An 18,156-nucleotide genomic window follows, 5' to 3' on the forward strand; every position below is an offset into this window, starting at 1 on the left:
AAATTCAAAAAGAGTAACTAATTATTAACAACTAATTTAATTTTTTTTAAAATTTAAATTCAAAGGAAAACTAATTATTACCTAACCTAACTAACTTTGCCCTAAATTACCAAGTGACCTATTGTGAGACGGTCACTTACCTTAATGTGGGGGCTTTTTCTTCTTCTTTTAATAATATATAGATAAAAGAAATTATAAATGATTATTTGTAGGAAGAGAATTGATAATCCAAGAAGAATGTAGATAATTTGATTTAGTGTGATAAAAGAAGAAAATAATTTGGAAAGTTACACCACATTACACAAAAAAAAAAAATCAAACACAAGAAACATCAAAAAAGAAATTAGAAAGTTACAATATATTCATATACTCCATATGATATCTCTAATTTTAAAAGAATAGTAGAAACTAGAAATAAAAAGAACAGAAAAGGCTTAAATTAGTAAGGGATAATTTGAAAAATATAAATTTATGGTGAGGACAGTTTTGTCTTAAATAAATTAATTTTCTGCTTTTGCTTTTGCTTCTTGGAAGAAGCTAGAATTTTTTGCTTCTTCCCAAAAGCAGAAAAATTGCTTCTGTTGCTGCTGGCCAAAAGTACTTCTCCATCTTAGCCAAATGGCTTAAATTTTTTAAAAAGTATTTTTTTAAGGAAAAAAAAGTACTTTTGACCTTCCAGGAGCTTGGACAAACAGACTCTAAAATGTTTAACGAGGGAAGTGATACAAAAGTTGAAGTCAGTACAAGGTATAGACATTTATACCAAAATCTTGTCCAAATTGCAAGTGAAGCTTTAGAATCCAGAGAACGGTATGAGTTAGTTGCACAGTATTCCAACGAGATAATTGCAAAGTTGAAGTTGAAGGAAGTAAAAATAAAAAATATAATTAATCTCATGAAAGTCCATCAGTTCCAAGCGAAGTTCTCCATGATGAGACAATATTTGTTGATAGTGCAAATGTCACAAAGATATATAATTGTGTTAAAGAAGAAGCAACCAACTCGTAGCTCCAATACTCGACCAAAGAGTTTTGTGAAAAAGATCAGGAAGAAGAATAAGTTCAATCGCCAGTATCTCCTCCATTGCAAACTGTCCAACATGTAAGTCACCTTGCAAAGCTGAAAGCACCATGTCCGCCATTGTCTAATGCCACAACGAATACGGTATGTCATAATAACTAGTATATTTTATTCCTCGTGTGATAATGTGTAAAAGCTTATTTTTCTCATTATATGATAGGGATTGGGAGAAGAAAATTCTACCCATGGTATTCTTCAGAATTGTCTCAGCTAACATCTCATGGAAGTCTACCTCAACTCCTACGAGTTAGTATTTTTATTTTTATTTTTATTTTTTGCGATTTTATGTCCTTATTTTTATAAGTAATACCTCTCATATGAACTATTTTACTTGCAGGATATTTCATTTCATGATTTAAACATCAAAATTGCAGTAGAATTGAGATAATTCATGGTTCTGTTTATTAACTATTATGAATTTAGTATTTTTAATTTGTGAATAAGCAAGAGGATGGATGACTTTTGTGTTGGTGAATTTATCTTGCTGCGCCCTTTCACTACTGAAGCAGCTGATCTACATTCCCTTTGAAATTATCTCATGCTTGATAATTGATGGTCTGATATTCACCTAGAAAATCAAAGGAGACGCATAGCCTAGAAAATCAAAGGAGATGCATAGCTTGTCAACTTTGTTATTGTCGGAAAGAATTGCTCAAATCTCCCCTTATACAAATCTCTGTGATTTTTCTTTTTTTTTTCTTTTTTTTGCTGAACAATGATTATAACAATTGTTTTTCGTTGTTCCTGTGTTGTGAAAGCTAAAAATAGAGCTGAAGATTTTTCTTCTGTTGGTTCCCTCAAATTCCCCTTATTGTCCTCCTCTGTTTCAAGAAAAAAGTTAGCTCTAAAATTGGTGCAAGATTGGAACTTACTTCTACTATTTGTACCGTTCTTTAATTATTATCAAATGTTGGAACTTACTTTTATTTCTGATCTTTTAATAAGAATGGAAGATTTTGTAGAATTGAAAAAAAAAAAAATAACTCGTAGAAAGAAAATTACTACAAGAAAAAGAGAAGGAATCTTAGATAATGTGTAGCTATAATTGTGGGATTGCAAAAGATATTATTTGGGAAGAATAAAAGAAGGAATTAAATACTTTAATTTTTAATTAAATCTCATTCATTAATTTTTAACCATGACAAGTGTCTCCCATCCAAGTAGGAACTTGGAAAAATAGAAAGATTAGAAAAACGAGGGGAGTTGGATCCTAATATCACAAACAGAATAATACTTTATTTTTCCTTAAATTTTGTATCAGGTCAAATGTGTAACGGAGAGGAGAACCATATTGCAATCTCAAGATATCTAGTTTTATGTGTTTGAGTGCTTTAGAATATAGGATTTGGAGCTGCAAAATGGCAAACGAGTAGAGTAGTATTAGTTAATAAACCCAAAGGCACTTGGTTATTATCTGACTTAACACAATATAGGACTAGTTACATCAATGATTCAATTCTGAATGAAGGTCCTAGAGATCCCATTATGGCATAACGTTGCAAGACCATAATCTAAGATTGATTCTAAGCCATTAATAAAACTTAAAAAATACATCACACAAAACTAAGGGTGCAATCAGCGATACTGGAAGCTAAATTTATTAAAGAAACGAGTGTTCAGACAGGATAAAAACAAGCGAACATCAAAACAAATCACACAAGTCTAAAAACATTTTTCAACCAAAGGGTCGAAACAAAGACAATAGTTCCAAGAGCCACAACACTGAATTCTCAAAAGCCACCACGGAGACGAAGAACCAGGTGAAGAGTTGATTCTTTCTGAATGTTATAATCAGCAAGGGTACGACCATCCTCCAGCTGCTTACCAGCAAAAATCAGCCTCTGCTGGTCTGGTGGAATACCCTCCTTATCCTGAATCTTTGCCTTCACATTGTCAATGGTATCCGAGCTCTCAACCTCCAAGGTGATCGTCTTCCCAGTCAAAGTCTTGACAAAAATCTGCATCCCTCCTCTCAAGCGGAGCACCAAATGGAGTGTGGACTCTTTCTGGATGTTGTAATCAGCAAGAGTCCTCCCATCCTCAAGCTGCTTCCCAGCAAAAATCAACCTCTGCTGGTCAGGTGGGATCCCTTCCTTATCTTGAATTTTAGCCTTGACATTGTCGATGGTGTCAGAACTCTCAACCTCAAGGGTGATAGTTTTCCCTGTCAGTGTCTTCACAAAGATCTGCATACCACCCCTAAGGCGCAGCACCAAATGGAGGGTTGATTCCTTCTGGATGTTGTAATCAGCTAGTGTCCTTCCATCCTCAAGCTGCTTCCCAGCAAAAATAAGCCTCTGCTGGTCAGGTGGAATCCCTTCCTTATCTTGAATTTTTGCCTTAACATTGTCGATGGTGTCCGAGCTCTCAACTTCAAGAGTAATAGTTTTCCCGGTCAAGGTTTTCACAAAGATTTGCATACCACCCCTCAGCCTCAGCACCAGATGGAGAGTGGATTCCTTCTGAATATTGTAGTCAGCAAGGGTACGACCATCCTCAAGTTGCTTTCCAGCAAAGATCAACCTCTGCTGATCTGGAGGAATGCCTTCTTTATCCTGGATTTTAGCTTTGACATTGTCAATTGTATCGGAACTCTCAACCTCAAGGGTAATAGTCTTTCCTGTCAAAGTTTTTACAAAGATCTGCATACCACCACGCAAACGGAGAACAAGGTGGAGGGTGGACTCCTTTTGGATGTTGTAGTCAGCAAGGGTACGACCATCCTCAAGTTGCTTTCCAGCAAAGATCAACCTCTGCTGATCTGGAGGAATGCCTTCTTTATCCTGGATTTTAGCTTTGACATTGTCAATTGTATCGGAACTCTCAACCTCAAGGGTAATAGTCTTTCCTGTCAAAGTTTTTACAAAGATCTGCATACCACCACGCAAACGGAGAACAAGGTGGAGGGTGGACTCCTTTTGGATGTTGTAGTCAGCAAGGGTACGACCATCCTCAAGTTGCTTTCCAGCAAAGATCAACCTTTGCTGATCCGGAGGAATGCCTTCCTTGTCCTGAATCTTTGCCTTAACATTATCAATTGTGTCTGAGCTCTCAACCTCGAGAGTGATAGTCTTCCCAGTTAAAGTTTTTACAAAGATCTGCATACCACCACGCAGACGAAGGACAAGGTGGAGGGTAGATTCCTTTTGGATATTGTAGTCGGCAAGAGTTCGGCCATCCTCTAACTGCTTTCCAGCAAAGATCAACCTTTGCTGATCCGGAGGAATTCCTTCCTTATCTTGGATCTTTGCCTTAACATTGTCGATAGTGTCTGAACTCTCAACCTCGAGAGTGATGGTTTTTCCAGTGAGGGTCTTTACAAAGATTTGCATCTATAATTCATGAAAAGAAAATAATTAGACAAAAGGAAATACTAATTTTTAGAAATATAGGTAAGGGAAATAAAAACCAAACACATAAGAACACATAGCATGAACCAATTCCTTAACACATGGATATAGATGTCGAGAGAGTGCATGAACATAAAAATTGATTGATTTACATCAGATCTACATAATAGCATGAAGTAATAACCCAAAATTTAAAAGTGAGGAACATTAAAATAAGGTCAGACAAAATTTAAAAGTGTGGAACATTAAAATAAGGTCAGATTCAAACACAAGCGATATATTATACCAGACAGGCACATAAACCAATTCAATCCCTCGTCCTCATAACTTCATAGATGATGTTATGGGTAAACAGTGTAAAAACAGCTTTTTCACAAAATAAAAACAAGCACTAATTGACAAAAAGATAGCTTACCACAAGGATAGCCAATAATTAATTGATTAGATCTAGATCAATAAAAGATGCAGAAATATAACATCACCAATTAAAACTTAGATCAAATTAAAGGCCAAAACATAGCGCTCAACAAAAACATCGAGAATAAATAAAAGCAAGCAAATTCTGCAATTTCCAACCGACCGGATCAATTTATTTAACAAAAACAGAGATTAAACAAATTCACAAAAAAAAATCAGATCCGTGCTCAGATCAGATCGAAACTAACAGATCTAAAACAAATAATCCGGTATACAATATACAACACACAAAGGAACAGTAAAGGAAAACAAAAAAAAAAACGAAATAAAATTCGAATAAGGAAACTAGAAAAAGAAGAAATTTTACCTTGAAACGGTTGTTGGGAATCAAACGAGAGAGAAAAGAGATCTTCTTAGAGAAGGAAAAGCAGAAAAGATATTTTTAATAGAGAGAAGAATGAGAAGTGAGGAAGATAAGAATAGAAGGGTCTCTTTATATAGGACGTGATGGCCTACCTTCTCCTTGTAAATGCCGGAGTAGGTGGGATCCACTTTTGGATAGGTTTAGGTAAACCATTAATTTAAGCGATTCTATAATGCACTGCCAACCGAATAATAAATAAAATTGACTAATTTAATTATTTTTTAATTAAATAATTGGAGTAGTTGTCAGTTGAGGATTATAATGCGTTACCCCATTCTTTTCCAATTTCTGAGTTGGAGGTATTTTTTTTATTACTCTTACTCCCTATCGTATTAACAGCAGATGTTACTACAAATAACTGTCTTAAATTATTTGTCATTTTATAAGTTTAAGGTAAAATTAATTATTTTTTTTATCTTTAATAGTAAATATTCTTGAAGATGGAGATAATAAATACATAGAATAAATATTCAATGCAGAGAAATTATATCTTAAGACATAAATAAGGGTAGAATAGTCCAATCATTTTTCTAATTAATATTTCTTAAGGGGCATGTAAAAGAGAAACACGACGCATAGGGCTGTTTATCAGCGGATTGAACGGTTATTTACTCTTAACGGTTTGGCTTATCGGTTATCGGCTTTTAAATATATTAATCTGCTAGCCACCTGATAAGATATCAGATGGATTGGTATCGGTTCAGTTCTTATTGGGCGATTTATCGGCCTAATTCAATTTTTTTTTTAAATAGAATAGAAATTCTGAATTTGAAACTAAAACTTTTATACATGATTTTAAGAAGCAGAAGATTTCACACTTCTATTTTAGAATTGGAAAAGGCTCACTACGAACTTGGGGACTAATTTGGTACTAAGTGACTATAGTGATTGAAGGGTTCATGTCATGCTTGCAGATGCAAACATTCCCTGTAATTTTGGGAATGACCCTAGGAAGCACCAAACAGAGTTGATACAAATAATGATTAATTGAACTGTGCTTGAAGATACAGACTGAATAGCTTAAAGTTGTACAGTGTTCTTAGGTTCTCTTTTGCAAATATTATCCAAAAAAAATTACCATAATATTCTATTATGCACTTGATGTAAATATTATTTGGGTATGGTCATCTATTTTTATTTTTATATGGAGCAGTCTATTGATACGTGAAACTCAAAAGGAATCTGAACACTTCATATTTTGAGCACGGGCAATATATATATATATATATATATATATATATATATATATATATATATATATATATATATATATGTGTGTGTGTGTGTGTGTGTGTGTGTGTGTGTGTGTGTGTGTGTGTGGTCATCTGTTTTCATTTTTATATGGAGCAGTCTATTGATACGTGAAACTCAAAAGGAAGCTGAACACTTCATATTTTGAGCACGTGCATTTGTACGGGCAACCTCCCTCTAGTATGTGTGTGTATATATATATTTTTAATGGGTTAACGGATTATTCGTTAAAAATTTGAATAATCCGCCCTCAAACCGATAAGCCGTTAATAAAAAAATTTCAATCTGTTCCTCATTCGTTAAACCGTTAACCCGATACCAATAAGCCATTAAGCTTCAATTTTCAGTTTCGGTTCGTTTTTGAACACCCCTAAGGACACATAATATGGGACATATGGAGTAATATAACTCCCGTCTATATATAATTGTTTCTTAAATTTTTTATGCACTCGCCAAGGAAGGGTATTAATAGCTGTAGTTATTATATATTTTTCTTAAAATATATTTATCCCTACTAACAGCCCAATAATTTAAGTAGCAACGCTGAATTTTAAGGAAAAATACTTCTAACCATTCTAACACGCTAAATATTTCAAACTAATATTAATTTATGAAAAAACATTGTTGACAGAAAGAAGTATCGTGTACAACATATTATTAATAAGAAGAGTTCAACTTCTACGAACAAAAAAAAGGTTAAAAATAAATCCACAATTCCATACAAATTAAACTAGAAATCGTGATTTTAACATTTACAACCTTGGCTTGATAATAACATGACAAGACCTTATTGACATGGCTTTAGCTCATTCAAACGAGCTGAAATTTCCACCAATTAATTTATGATTTTATTAGAATTTTTAGTCCATTTTGATTGTTCTATTATTATCTGTACTACTTTGAAATTTTCGATTGTTCTAGAACCATAATCATTAGACTTGTGTAAGACATTGTCTTTTGATTATTCTTCTTTTTGTATTTCTATAGCTTTTTACTTGTTTTATAATGTGAAACGCTATAAAACTTTTTCTAAATTTAGTCTTAATACAGTGATTTTGACCTGCTGGTCTTTATTAGTTTGGAAGTAAGGTCTGCTACTGATATTCTAGAAAGTTCCAGCATATTCCCTCTAGATAGATATTTTCTCGAAGTTAAACAATTTATCGTACATTTAGAAAACTAACGAAGAAACTACCATTTACATGCACGTCAACTGAGACCAAATTCAAGCTTTCTTATTAGATGCCATCTTTTTCAGTTGCGTTGTTATGTACACTGTTAGTATAGCTGTGAAATTGTCACCAACCAACTGACAATAATTCCTCAATTATTTATATATGAGTAAATAAAATAGATACTTCTTCATTTCGATAATGTTTTTTGTATATGATCGATTAAAATTTGTGGCAAAATCATGACAATTCCCAGATTTTTCAGGATTGTGGCTGAAGTTTTGGTAATCATCATTATTTTGACACAAATCTTGACAATCACATAATTTACTGAAATTTCTGGGGGAGGGAAGGGGGGAGGTGGGGGCGTGCTACAAGTCTGTTATTGGGGTCAAAAAATTAATAATGGCACAAAAGTATCCTACTTTTGTCATTCTCCCAACCAAAGGACAAAGATTATTTTTAGCCTGCAACCGAAACTATTTACATCTTATATAATATACAAATATATATTGTGATAACCCAAAAGGTCATCTTATATTTTAGGACTCGATTATGTGTTACGAGGCCTTTAAAATCTCATTTTTACCCTCCTCGATTTGCGTGCGCAGTCCGGACGTATTTTCGGAAAGCATTTATGTTAAAAGTTGATGAAAATAATAATTTTTGCCAAAAAGTTAATTTTAGTTGACTTCGGTCAACATTTTTGGTAAACGGATCCGGACTCGTGTTTTGAAAGTATCGGTAGGCCCGTATTGAAATATGGGACCAGAGCATATGTCCGGAATCGAATTCCGGGATCCCTAACTCAAGATATGAACTTTTGATGAAAATTGAAAGTCTGAAAACTAAATGGTTTTGAGAATTTGGTTAATGTTTGATCTTATTGGTATCGGGTCCGTATTTTAGTTCTGGAATCCGGTACAAGTTCAATATGATATTTGAGATTTGTCTGTGAAATTTGGTAAGAAACGGATTTGATTTGATGTGATTCGGACGTCCGGTTGTGAAAATAGAAGTTTAAAGCTTTCTTGAAAATTTCATTCGATTTGGTGCTAAATTCGTAGTTCTAGGTATTGCACGAGCAAGTTCGTATGATGTTTTTAGACTTGTGTGCATGTTTGGTTTGGAGCCCAGAGGGCTCGGGTGAGTTTCGGATAGGCTACAGGAGGTTTGGACTTAGGAAAATCTGGTGTTTTTGGCTTCAGATGTTAGATGGTGCTTTCTTCTTCGCATTCGTGAAGGGACTCTCGCGAAAGCGAAGAGTAAATTGGCATGTAGGAGACTTTCTTCTACGCGAACATGAAGGACTGGTCGCGAACGCGGAGCGTTGGGGGCATTACCCTTCGCAAACGCGACCAGGCTATCACGAACACGAAGCATTGGGACCTAGGGGAGGGAAAGAATAATCTTCGTGAACGCGGCACGTGGCTCGCGAACGCGAAGGCTATTAGAGCCACTACTCCGCGATCGCGCCAGACCCTTCGCGAACACGAAGAAGGTGTGTGATGCATGTGTAGTAAAACAGACCAAAAACGGGAATTTCTTCAAATTTCATATCTCTTTCATTAGAACTCGACCTAGGGAGATTTTTAAAGGGGGACTTCAACACCAAATCATAGGTTTGTACTCTTTAACTCATTTCTTTCAATTTCCATCATCAGCCATTAGATTCCTAGTCCTAAACCTTGTTCTTTCATGGTAGAATTAGGGATTTTTGGAAAAATTGGGAGGTTTTTGCAAATTAGGGATTTAGACCTCGATTTGAGGCCGGATTCTTGAACTAATTACATATTCGGGCTCGGGGGGTGAATAGGTGAATGAGTTTTGGTCCGAACGTCGAGTTTTGACCAAGCGGGCCCGGGGTCGATTTTTGACTTTTTGGGGAAAATTCTGAAAAACCTAAATTTATGTATTTAAATTGATTTCTTTAGCAATATTTGATGTTATTAAGTTAATTATGGCTAGATACGAGAGGGCTGGAAGTGGAATCTAGAGGAAAAACGGTACTTGAGCAGTGAGTAGCTTGTGGACCGAGGTAAGTACATGTCTAACTTTGACTCGAGGGATTAGGAACTCTTAACTTATTTGCTATGTGAAAATCCATGCGAGTGACGTATAGGTGAGGTGACGAGTACCTATGCGCCGCCAATTTATCTGTTTTGCATGTTTCCTTCCCGTTCTTCTTATATTGCCCTTTCCCTGCCTTAACTGCTACATGCTTTACTTGTATTTTCATGCTTAATTGCTACTTGTCAGACATTATTTTTCATTGTTGAAGGTATTAGCTACCCCCGTAGTCTCATTGTCTTATATTGATTGCTTAAGCTAGTTTGTCGATTTTTTATTGTATATTTTGGATTGGTTTCGCTGAGTAGTATTATTTGTGTGAAGTTTCATAATGTACAAGCTTTCTGTTTGGTTTGGTTTGAGGTTTTAAATATTGTGAAGAATTTTGAGTTAAATTGTGAAATTTCTATACTTATTGAGTAATTGATGCTAATATGGTGGGATCGGATTGCACGCCACAACAGGAGGAATAAAAGTGATATATTGAGGAGGAATGAGGGTGAAATGCTATGATACGGTAGAATCGGGTTACACGACTCAACGGGAGGAATAAGAGTGGATTGATATGGAGTAATAAGGGTGAATATTCATATTGATATTGATATATGGTGGGATCGAGATATGCGTCGCATTAGTTTATGTGTTTATGTATCTTTCTTCTACTGTGTAAGTTATTCGGTAGCTTTGCATTTCACTTAAGGATTGGTTATAGCTGGATACTGATAAGACACTTGAGTTCTGTATTCATTCCTTGTAAGTTACTGCTTTATTTTATCTTGTCCTTCTTTCTGCTTTTATTATACACTATATGCAGGTTATATTGTAATTGCCCCGCCGTAGCCTCGTCACTACCTCGTCGAGGTTAGGATCAACACTTACCAATACATGTGGTCGGTTGTACTGATACTGCACTTTGCACTTTCTATGCAGATTTTGGAGTAGGTAGCGGCTAATCGAGAGGTCGGTTGCAGATATTTTCAACTCGGAGACCCAAGGTAGTCCTGCCAGCGTCTGCAGGCCCTGGCGTCCCCTTCTACATCTCTATATTATTGTTTTCTTTATTTCCAAAATAGTTGTAATTTCTTTTAAATTGATGTTTGTAGAAAATCATAGTGTATTCGTGAATAGTGACATCAGATTCTAGATAGTAATAGTAATAGTATTGGTAACAGTATATAAACAAAGAGGTTATTTACTTACTTCCGCATTTATTTCTACTTGTTTTAGCTTGTTTATTTTTAATCATTGGAACATAAAGGAAATTGGTTAATAAAATTATAACGTTGGCTTGCCTAGTAAGTGTGATGTTAGGAGCCATCACGGTCCCGACACACACACACACACACACACACACACACACACACACACACACACATATATATATATATATATATATATATATATATATATATATATATATATATATATATATATATATACACACACACACAGTGTGTGTCAAAGTCAGAGATTTTTCCAAATGTGTTCAAATTTGAAAGAAGTAAAAAATAATTCCCAACAAAGGGTGTTCAATATATATTTTATACATCTAAAATTAATATTTCTTATATTATACAGTATAATTTTTCGTAATATTTCGACGAAGGGGTGGTCAATTGACCTCCCTTAGCAAAGGGTGGGTGAGGAGAGAGTGTGTGTCGTTTTCGGCTATTATTTTGAGAGCTTCTATATAGTGTCATTTTCCTAATAAGAAACTTGGTAACCATTGACAGTTCATGGTTCACTATGTTGTTGCTATTATGTGGGTTTGGAGCTAATAGGCCTATTATCGCAGCCCACTAATCTCTCCCTTCTATAGAACTTCATTTGTCTGGGTTTTAAACTGATAAAGACGGCCATAAGAGGAGAGAAAATCCCATACAAGAAATAGACCCACTTCATTTGACTTCTAGAGAGGGAGAGATAAGACCATTACCTAAACAAAATTGCGTTTTAGTAAAAAGATAAATTTCCAATCTACAATCAATCCTAAAACTAATTTTGAGAGAGCTTTGTTACCTTTAATTAACAAAGATGTGTTGGAGGACCAAAAATATTCCCTTGAAATTTTAGCAAATTTTTGAAAGCAATACTGGCTTTACATGTTTCGCGAGTACGTGTATATAATGTACTTAGAAATTAAAAAGGAAATTGGAACTGAAAATGAAGATTTTATTAAGTAATTCGAAATGTACAACTAAATGCTGGAATTGAAACTATCTAACTAAGAACAATAGCTCTAGTCTCCATTGAATCCAAGTTTTTGCCTGTAGAATTAATGGAAGGAAGTTAGAAGAAGGTTGAAGAAAGAGTGAGGTCGTTAGAGAGAGAGAATAGAGAGAGAGGGTAACATAATATACCAGATCATAACTGCCTAATTGGTTAGGCCCAAATTGGTTATAAGCCGCTTCAGCTGATGACCCAAATCCGTTAGAGCTAAAATCAAATCTAGGCCCTCCATTTCAAGAATACATCTCTGCCATCCACTCACCTATGTGCCACTCACGTGCTAGACTTTATTAACCCTATCTAACTTTCCTAATTCACTTTTTCATTTCTAACCTTAGCCGACATCTAACAATACCCCTCCGATGAAAACAATGACCTTGTCCTCAAGGTAAGAGATTAGCCACTAATTCTGGAAACCTGCTTTTGATTTATCCCCAATCTTCCCAAGTTGCATCCTCAGCTCTCAAATTAGCCCATTTAACTAATACCTTGACTCCAACTCCATTGTTAACCTTCACCATCTTCCGTTGCAAGATTGCCATTGGTTAGACTAAGACACAACCATTCTCATCGCAAATTGGGGGTTGTGGTTGTGGAGTGATGTCAGGACCTACGCGCTTCTTTAACTGGGACACATGAAACACATGTTGGATCTGAGAATTCGGAGGCAACTCTAACCGGTAAGCTACTGATCTTATCCTTTGTAGAATCTTGTAGGGGCCATAAAATCTCGCGCTTAGTTTAAGATTCTTCCTCACTGCAACTAAAGCTTGCCTGTAAGGGTGAAGCTTTAGGTAAACCCAGTCACTCACATTTAGAACCTTGTACGATCTGTTTCTATCAGTATAAAACTTTATTCTTGCTTGGGCTTGAGTGAGGTTGTCCTTAAGAAGCTGCAACATCTGTTGTCTTTGGGCTATGCATGTCCCGGCTTGTGTCTGTGCTGATTGGGGTATGGACCCCAAGGAAATTTTTGGTGGTGCAAAACCATACAATGCCTGGAAAGGAGTAGTCTTTAGGGCGATGTGATAATTGGTGTTGTACCACCACTCAGCCAAAGACAACCATTTCACCCATTGCTTAGGATTGGTAAACACCATAGCTCGTAGATAAGCTTCCAAACACCTGTTTAAATTTTCCGTCTGTCCATCTGTTTGGGAATGGTAGGAGGTTGACATATTCAGTTTGACTCCCATAGATTTGAATAATCTCTGCCAAAACTGGTTGGTGAATACACTATCTCTATCAGAAATAATAGTCTTAGGCAAACCATGTAATTTGTAGATGTCTCTCAAGAACAAATCAACCACATCTTGTGCTGAGAATGGGTGTTTCAGAGCTAATAAATGGCCATATTTTGTGAGCCTATACACCACCATTAGTATAGCATCTCTGTGGCCTGATGATGGTAACCCTGCCACAAAATTCATGGCTATGTCCTGCCATGGCAAATCAGGAATTGGTAGAGGTTGTAGTAAGCTAGGTGTATGTATATTCTCAGTCTTCACCCTTTGACAAATGTCACACTCTGAAACCCATATGTAGACATCACTCTTCATATTAGGCCAATAAAAAATCATCCTCATCCTTTTGTAAGTAACCTGCTGACCAGAATGCCCTCCCAAAGGAGATTGGTGCAGTGCTTCAAATATCTTAGCTCTTAAGTCTGTCCTCTTGCCAATGTAGATTTTCTGATCATAGCTCAAAATACCCTGTATTAGAGTGTAATTGGGGCTGCTGCTAGTACTAGTTATCAGCTCAGTAATCAGTTTATGAGTTGCAGGGTCATGCTCATAATTTTGCTCCACCTCACTGTTCCAAGTAGGCTCAGTAGAAGATAAGGCAAATAAGGATGAGTCTTCTTCTCCTCTCCTGGAAAGTGCATCAGCTACCCTATTCTCAGCCCCATTTTTGTACTGGACCTCATAGTCAAGTCCAAGTAATTTGGTAAGACCCTTCTATTGTAGTGCAGTGGTAACTCTATGTTCCAATAGATACTTCAAGCTGTGATGGTCTGTTCTTATTATGAAATGGCCCTCTTGAAGGTAATGTCTCCATTTATCCACAGCTGATAATACAACTATGAATTCTTTCTCATAGGTAGATAGTCCCAAGTGTCTGGGAGCTAAAACTTTGCTAAAAAAAACAATAGGTCTGCCCCTCTTGCATAAGCACTGCCCCCATCCCTTTAGAATAAGCATCAGTCTCTATTATGAAGGTCTTGTTGAAATCTGCTAATGCTAGCACAGGTGCATTGGACATGGCATGTTTAAGGATCTGAAATGAATGTTCAGCTTCCTCATCCCAGTGAAATCCATTTTTCTTCAACAAGTTGGTTAGGTGCCTGCTTATAACCCCATATGACTTGATGAACCTCCTATAGTACCTTGTCAATCCCAAAAATCCCCTAAGGGCCTTGATAGTTTTAGGAGTAGGCCAAGAAGCCATAACTTCAATATTTGAAGGATCAGTGGAAACTCCTTCTCCTGTAATTATGTGCCCCAAGTACTCTACCTTTGTTTGGCCAAAAGAACATTTGTACAGCTTAGCAAATAGTTGTTATTTCCTCAATATTCCTAGTACTTTGTTCAGATGTATAACATGATCCTCCATAGCAGAACTGTATATTAAAATATCATCAAAGAATACTAACACAAACCTTCTAAGATAATCCCTAAAGATATAGTTCATTAGTGATTGGAATGTGGCAGGTGCATTCGTCAGTCCAAAAGGCATTACCCTGAATTCATAATGTCCCAAATATGTTCTAAATGCAGTCTTGTAAATGTCTTTTTCTCTCATTCTTATTTGGTGATAACCTACCCTTAAGTCTATTTTGGAAAAAATTCATGATCCACATAACTCATCCATTAAATTATCAACTAAGGGAATAGGAAACTTGTCTTTGATGGTCATGTTGTTTAAGGCTCTATAGTCAATACAAAACCTCCAACTTCCATCTTTTTTCTTTACTAATAAAACAGGAGATGAAAATAGAGAATGGCTTGGTTGTATGATGCCATTGCTGAGCATCTTACTCACCTGCTTTTCTATCTCATTTTTTTTTGAAAAGAATTGTATCTGTAGGGTCTAATACTTACAGGGTTTGCATCTGCTTTCAGGGGGATAAAATGGTCATGGGCCCTTTTTGGAGGCAAAGAGGTTGGTTCCAAGAACACATCTGGATACTGCTTCAGCACCTTGTCAATGACTGTAGGTATTACATTTGATTCTGCTACTTCTTCTGCTGAAATTGTAAATAGATGAGACCATATGCCTTGTCCCTTCTTAAGTAGTTGCCTTACTCCATTTGTTGTTAAACTCTTGAGCTCTGTTTGGTTGTAAATTCCCTTGAGTTCTGCCTTTTTCCCTTTGTGAGTCACTTGCACCTTATACTCCACAAAGTCAAGTAGGACCGGATTATGCATCTTCATCTAGTCCCCTCCCAATATTATGTCATTGCCCCCCAACTTAGTGATTCTGACTGCATCTTCAAACTCCACACCTTGTATTTTCCACTTGAATTTGTGGCAAATGTGCAAGCTCATTAGGTAGTTGTCATTTGCTATTGTCACCCTCATAGGTATAGCTTCTGAAATAGTGCAACTTGTCTTTCTTGCTGCCTCTATATCTAGGAAACTGTGTGTACTTTCTGAATCCAACAAAACAGTTAGGGAATTCTTCTTGGCTTCACCCCTCAGCTTAATGGTGTTGGGTACTTCAGTTCCAGATAGTGCATTTAAGCTTATTGCCTCATCCAATATCTCCTCTTCTGGTATTACCATTGTTTCCTCTTGCTGTAGGGCCTCCTCTAAGTTCTCCTCTGTAGCAGCTGATATTGCATTCAACTGCCTTGATTTACATATATACCCAGGGTGGTATTTCCCCCACACTTGTAACACAAGCCTTGAGCCTTTCTACTCTCAAACAACTTGTTATTAGCATAGCTAGAACCCCCATTTGAACCTTTGGGAGGCTGGGAATAATAACTTGCAGAGGTTTCCTTATTCCCTTGTAATTTCCCAGCTTTAGTAATAGCTTCCAATAGGTTCTCCTTATGCCTAGCCTTCTCTACTGCTTCGTTGAATGAGTAAGAATCCAACATTTTAACTGTATGTCTAATTTCCTCCTTTAAGCCCTCAATGAAGAATTTAAGGAAGAACTCTTCTGGTATAGTAAGATTTCTGATTAGCACCCAAGATTTAAGTTCCTCAAATTTCTCCAAATATTCATCTACTGTCCCTGTTTGTTCTATTTTTTTGAATTCCCCAATAAGGTTTAATTTGTTGTTAGATGCACCCTCAAACCTACTACAAATTTCAGTAGTAAAATCTGCCTATCTAACTATTCCTTTACTTATGTGATAGGAAAAGAACCAAGATTCAGCCTTACCATTGAGGTGAAGTACTGCCTCCTCAAGCTTTTGCTGTGGATCAGTGATATTATTGTGCTGAAAGAATCTTTCACATTTCCTCAACCATGCGCAGGGATCCACTTCATCAAAATAGCGCATTTTCACTCGATATTGAGAAGAGTGGCCATGGTTTCTTCCTCCTAGGTTTTCTCTGTTCTCCCCCACCCATGGCATAGTAATTAGCCCAACATTTGTGAGATTCTCCATTGGCACGCTACCCAGAAGCCCATCCTGTGGAGGAAACAACTTTTCTACTAATAACTCTAATTTCTTCCCCAGATTTTCTAATCTTTCATCATTTGTAACCATGTATTGTTGAAATTGGGTCTCTAAATTCTTCAGAGACTCATCTGTAGCTTTAGATCTCGTTTCTGCACCTGTTATTTTGGACTGGCCAGGAGGAAGCTCTGATACCAATTGTAATGTACTTAAAAATTGAAAAGGAAATTGGAACTGAAAATGGAGATTTTATTGAGTAATTCGAAATGTACAACCAAATGCTGGAATTGAAACTATCTAACTAAGAGCAATAGCTCTAGTTTCCATTGAATCCAAACTTTTACTTGTAGAATTAATGGAAGGAAGTTAGAAGAAGGTTGAAGAGAGAGTGAGGTCGTTAGAGAGAGAAAGAGAATAGAGAGAGAAGGTAACAGAATATACCAAATCATAACTGCCTAATTGGTTAGGCCCAAATTGGTTATAAGCTGCTTCAGTTGATGGCCCAAATCCGTTAGAGCTAAAATCAAATCTAGGCCCTCCATTTCACGAATACATCTGTGTCATCCACTCAACCATGTGCCACTCACGTGCTGGACTTTATTAACCCTATCTAACTTTCCTAATTCACTTCTTCATTTCCAACCTTAGCCAGCATCTAACAGTGTAGGTTTATAAGATAGTCAAATAACTCCAATAACTCCAATTGTAATGGTTTTGTTGAGTATGTGTATGTATGTAAGAATAAGATAGTCCATTACTCTAATTCCATGATTGAATAAACATCTCTCTTGAATCTTGATGAGGATTGAAGCAGTAGTATTAAAAAAGTGAGAATAATAATGAACAACAGCATATATGCATTGTCAGGGCGGAGCTAGAGACCCGCGTAAGGTCTTGGTCGAACTCAATAGTTTTAATACAAACATTGTATTTATATTGAAAAATTCATTAAATATGTATAAAAATTAAATCTAGAACAAAGTTACTAACACATGTCATTACTATTATTATATAATTAAGAATACTTAAAGTTCAAATCCCGGCTATCCCTCTGTGCATTGTATTTATGGTTTAGTTTCCACGGATTTAGTACGATTCAAAGTATTTGTCTTTTCTTTTTCTCAAACTTAGCTTTTGATATCTGAAACTCTTTTATAGTAGCTGATTTTCGTTAGCAAAACTCAGACGATAGTTACATTATTGTGATGATCAACTAGGGTTAGTAACTAAATCCAAGTCCGCCTTTGAGAAAAAGACATAAAAGTGTACTTAAGTCGTTACTCATATAATTATCTTTCTCAAAAGACAAAAATAAAAATAAAAAGAATTCGTCGCCGAAGAGATTCGAACTCTGGAAACCACATGCACTTAGCAGGCACACGCCTTAACCACTCGGCCAAAGCGATTTTGCTCTACTTTTCCTTTTAAGGCGCTAAATAATTAGTTTTCACTTCAAAGATTAAAGTTAATAAAATATAACAACTAACATAAACTATTTTCGATAGGTGCTCAGTTCAAGAGAAAAAAATA

At 36.0% G+C, this 18,156-nt stretch overlaps 1 protein-coding gene across 1 annotated transcript; it reads right to left on the reverse strand.

Annotated features, from left to right (window-relative positions):
* Positions 1-2,662: 2,662 nt before the first annotated feature.
* Positions 2,663-5,346, reverse strand: LOC107782949 (polyubiquitin). The gene is made up of 2 exons (XM_016603911.2): positions 5,215-5,346; positions 2,663-4,412 (listed from the first exon to the last, which is right to left on the reverse strand). Exon 2 carries the CDS (start codon positions 4,410-4,412, stop codon positions 2,811-2,813), a length of 1,602 nt encoding a protein of 533 aa, XP_016459397.2. The 5' UTR covers positions 5,215-5,346; the 3' UTR covers positions 2,663-2,810.
* Between the last annotated feature and the right edge of the window lie 12,810 nt (positions 5,347-18,156).

Source organism: Nicotiana tabacum, chromosome 5, assembly GCF_000715075.1.
Source record: "Nicotiana tabacum cultivar K326 chromosome 5, ASM71507v2, whole genome shotgun sequence".
In the NCBI taxonomy this organism is placed as follows: Eukaryota; Viridiplantae; Streptophyta; class Magnoliopsida; order Solanales; family Solanaceae; genus Nicotiana; species Nicotiana tabacum.

Bases quoted from the DNA above. Each gene is read 5' to 3' on its own strand.
- LOC107782949 (XM_016603911.2), bottom strand. From the start codon at position 4,412: ATGCAAATCTTTGTAAAGACCCTCACTGGAAAAACCATCACTCTCGAG.